Source organism: Sphaeroforma arctica (assembly GCF_001186125.1).
Source record: "Sphaeroforma arctica JP610 unplaced genomic scaffold supercont1.2904, whole genome shotgun sequence".
NCBI lineage: Eukaryota > Ichthyosporea > Ichthyophonida > Sphaeroforma > Sphaeroforma arctica.
The window spans coordinates 1-4,335 of NW_014037654.1; the positions used below are offsets into that span (position 1 = coordinate 1).

General features: G+C 45.0%; 1 protein-coding gene across 1 annotated transcript; it reads left to right on the top strand.

Moving 5' to 3' along the window:
* Positions 1-2,248: 2,248 nt before the first annotated feature.
* On the top strand, positions 2,249-2,528 carry SARC_13106 (hypothetical protein; the record flags this gene model as incomplete). The annotated part of the gene is made up of 1 exon (XM_014292770.1): positions 2,249-2,528. A coding segment is annotated over one exon (280 nt), but the record flags the coding sequence as incomplete, so codon positions are not given.
* Positions 2,529-4,335: the final 1,807 nt, after the last annotated feature.

Below are 4,335 nucleotides of genomic sequence, written 5' to 3' on the forward strand. Positions count from 1 at the left end.
TATATATATATATATTATTAATAGCTGATAAATAGGTGTGTACAAAAGATTTTTTTTGTACCTGTAGTTCAAATACCTTTATAGACAAATTCTTATATGCACCTTGATACCGTGACGCGTACAGTAGTGGTCAATATATGTTTATAGACACATGAACTCTACAGTGAATATCCCGACCAATGTATACACGTATAGGCAGGGCAATCTAAATTCATGTCAGGAGTATAGTTTCGCTCGCCGCCAGCAAATGCGTGTGCATATACGAAGGTTGACATATACGTACATAGTACTATACGTGTGTATGCATGGGTGTTCGATTAAGGAAGGGATGAACTTGCCGTTCTAAACAATCATGACCAACACACACGTGCAACGGACTTTGAACGTAGGTATACGCCCACAAGTATATACACACTTATAGATGTATATATAGATTCATGTATAGCCCTACACCGACTAGTCTAAACTATGTTGCAATTTACAAAGTGTCACATTTGTAATAGGGACGCGGATGCGTCTACACACATCCGTATATACATGCGTGAGTATATAACTCTGCATATGTACATCTATACCTTTCTGTATTGCTCTTTTCCAATGATCATACATGCATTCACCTTTCCAATGATCATACATACACTCACCGTTTGTTGCAGTGGCATGTGTCATAGCATATCCAATGATCATACATACACTCACCGTTTGTTGCAGTGGCATGTGTCATAGCATATCCAATGATCATACATACACTCTCCGTTTGTTGCAGTGGCACGTGTCATAGCATATCCAATGATCATACATACACTCACCGTTTGTTGCAGTGGCATGTGTCATAGCATATCCAATGATCATACATACACTCACCGTTTGTTGCAGTTTGAGGTTGACGAGTGGGTGAGTGCCGGCGAGAACAGCGGCAAAGTGCATGTCATCCTCAAATTCAAAGCCGACCCAAAGAGTGTGGGCATTGGTAGGTAATCTACTACTGTACCTGTACAACGACCCATGCACACACCTGTGTATGTCAGGCCCTGTTTAGGGTTTCATGAGGATGGGGGAGTCGTTCAGGTGCACGTTTTAGGGTTTTAGCGTTTTAGGGTTTGGTGCAGTTACACGCACTAGGACCTAAGTGAAGGTTACACGCTACACACAGAACACCTGTGAGAACACTTCAACGTAGCAGCGTGGCTGTGGGGTGCATCCACACAGTGCCCTACACTTACGCATGCCTACCTGTAGACAGATGTATGGGTGCACCCACACGGTGCCCTACACTTGCGTACGTGTAGCTGTGGTTGCACAAAGTTATACGAGCATATATAATCGCGTACGCATGCGCAAATAGGATGATGGCAATACATTGTAGATACGTTTACGGAACATAGATGTATGTAAGCACACACTATAGGTTTTAAAGGGATTGGACGTACACATGAGCGTGTATGTTATGTCACATATGTGTGTACCTGTGCTTGCCAATGTACACACACGTCACACCTAACGATGTATTGTATTCACCCACGTACAAATGCACACCACACATATTTGCACGTGCACCCACGCGTGCTGACACATACACTTGTATTTTATCAGCTAATGTATGCACACTCACCTGTACGCATGCAGCTATACGATGTAGTACACCCATATACTCACATGTGCATTACACGCTGCATTATACATACATGTTCATACGTACACTTGAACACTGTATGGTACTTACACACGCACATACGGACCTACCCGTTGTAGTATATATGCATTGTCACACATGCGTCTATATGGTCTATCATACACACATACTCACACGCCCATCTGTACTGTGCAACGAACTCGCACATCTGTGTATTCGTTATATACGACACACACATACACTCACACCTACACGTAAGAGTCATTACGTACACACATACACTCACACCTACACGTAAGAGTTATGTACTTACACACATACGCACACATACACGTAAGAGTTATTACGTCCACACATACGCACATATGCACTTACTCATAATATTGAACGAACACATACACGTAAGAGTTATTACGTACACACATGCGCACATATGCACTTACACATAATATTGAAGGCACACATACACGTAAGAGTTATTACGTACACACATACGCACACATGCACTTACACATAATATTGAACGCACACATACACGTAAGTGTTACTAAGTACACCACATGCCTACATATACACTTCCACATAATAATGAACGCACACGTGTATATCACACAGAACCCTTGCGTCATGAATTCGACGGCCCTCAGCTGCACTCCGGACGGCAGTGCAGCTACTGTGACCTGAGTGTGACGGGAAGTTCGGTACTTTGCCTCAACTGCAACTTGGTGATCCACGTCAACTGTCGCCCCTTTGTAGCTGCGTGTTGTCCGGGTCAACGGTCGGAGAAGAAACTGTGGGCAGACAACCAACACGTGCAGAAGCACATCAACACCAAAGTGCCGGTCAATGTGGTGGCTGATCCCCGCCGAGCACAGCATATTGTCTACGGACGAAGGTACGTGCGTGTGTGCGTGTGTGCGCGTGTATGTGTGTGCGTGTGTGTGTGCGTGTGCCGTAGATATTATGTTTTGTCGTTGTGTGTATGTGTGTTCGATAGTGTGTGTGGGTAGGAAGTGAGTGAGTGTGTGCGTATGTGTGTGCGTGTGCCGTGGATGTTTGTCTTGTCGTTGAGTGTATGTGTGTTCGATAGTGTGTGTGGGTAGGGAGTGAGTGAGTGTGTGGGTATGTATGTGCGTGTGCCGTGGATGTTATGTCTTGTTGTTGTCTGTATGTGTGCTCGATAGTGTGTGCGGGTAGGGAGTGAGTGAGTGTGTGCGTATGTGTGTGCGTGTGCTGTGGATGTTATGTCTTGTCTTTGTATGTAAGTGTGCTCGATAGTGTGTGTGGGTAGGTAGGGAGTGAGTGAGTGTGTGCGTATGTGTGTGCGTGTGCCGTGGATGTCATGTCTTGTCGTTGTGTCGTGTATTGTATCGTCTGGCTGTGTGGGGTTGTGGTTGTCTGAGCGCTTGCACGTGCTTAATACGCCCATATACAGTGTGGTAGGGTGTGTATTTAGTCGTACCGTTGCGTATGTCTAGGGTGCACATATCATCATATCTGCAATATGCATAGCATACTTATACACTCATTAGGGTGCACATTCCATCATATCCGCAATATGTATAATATACATATACACTCAATAGGGTGCACATATCATCATATCCGCAATATGTATAATATACATATACACTCAATAGGATGCACATATCATCATATCCGCAGTATGCATAATATCCATATACACTCATTAGGGTGCACATATCATCATATCCGCAAAATGTATGATATACATAAATATACATATATACTCATAGCAAAGCGCTACATTGCATTCTCTCCTTGCGCATTCGCCACCCACAATTTGGTCCTCCTTTTGAAGTGCAATGTGTACTATTTCATTCTTCTAGTGGTCGCGCGCGCGTGTAGGTGTGTGTGTGTGAGTGCGTGTGTGCATGCATGTGCGTATGTATGTATGTATGTATATATATATATATACATGTGTGTGTATGAGTGTGTGTGTGTGTGAGTGAGTATGTGTATTTTTGTGTGTGTGAATGTGTGTGCGTGTGCTTGTTTGTGTGCGTGAATGAGTGAGTGTGAGTGTATATATGTTTATGTGCGCGTGTGCTTGTGCATGTGCATGTGTGCTTGTGTATATGCGTGTGTGCTTGGGCATGTGCGTGTGTGCATGTGCATGTGCGTGTGTACACATGTACTCACTTATCCCTCCCACACCCTTCCATCGTGTGTGTGCCTACACATGTTCTACGCATGCAACCACTTGTACATCTTACCCACTTTCATCTCATGTGTGCGTCAGCGTGTACACATCTATTCAACTACCCCTTACTCACATCTATTTATTTGCCTCTTCTCCCCCCCCCCCTCTGTCTCTCTCTTTCTCTCCGCAGGCGTAGCAGTGGCTCTAACCTCATGCCGTCCATCGTTGAGCCTGATGCACGCTCTATTGGCGGTGACCAGATACTGCACACAGACCCAGAGGAACTGGCCGGTGGTGTACGCGCACAACGCAGTTACATGGTGCCACGCGAAAAGCGCAAAGGCGACATATCACAGACCGATCTCAAAGTACTGGGAGATACGAGTCCGTCGAATAGCAGAGACGTGCTTGGGTGAGTGGCGTGGGTGCATGGAGGTGTGTATGGATGAGGGTGGTTGTGTGCGTGCGTTGATGGATGAACACACAGGGGTGTGTGTGTACGAGTGTATTTGTGTATATACTGGGAAGTACCTACATG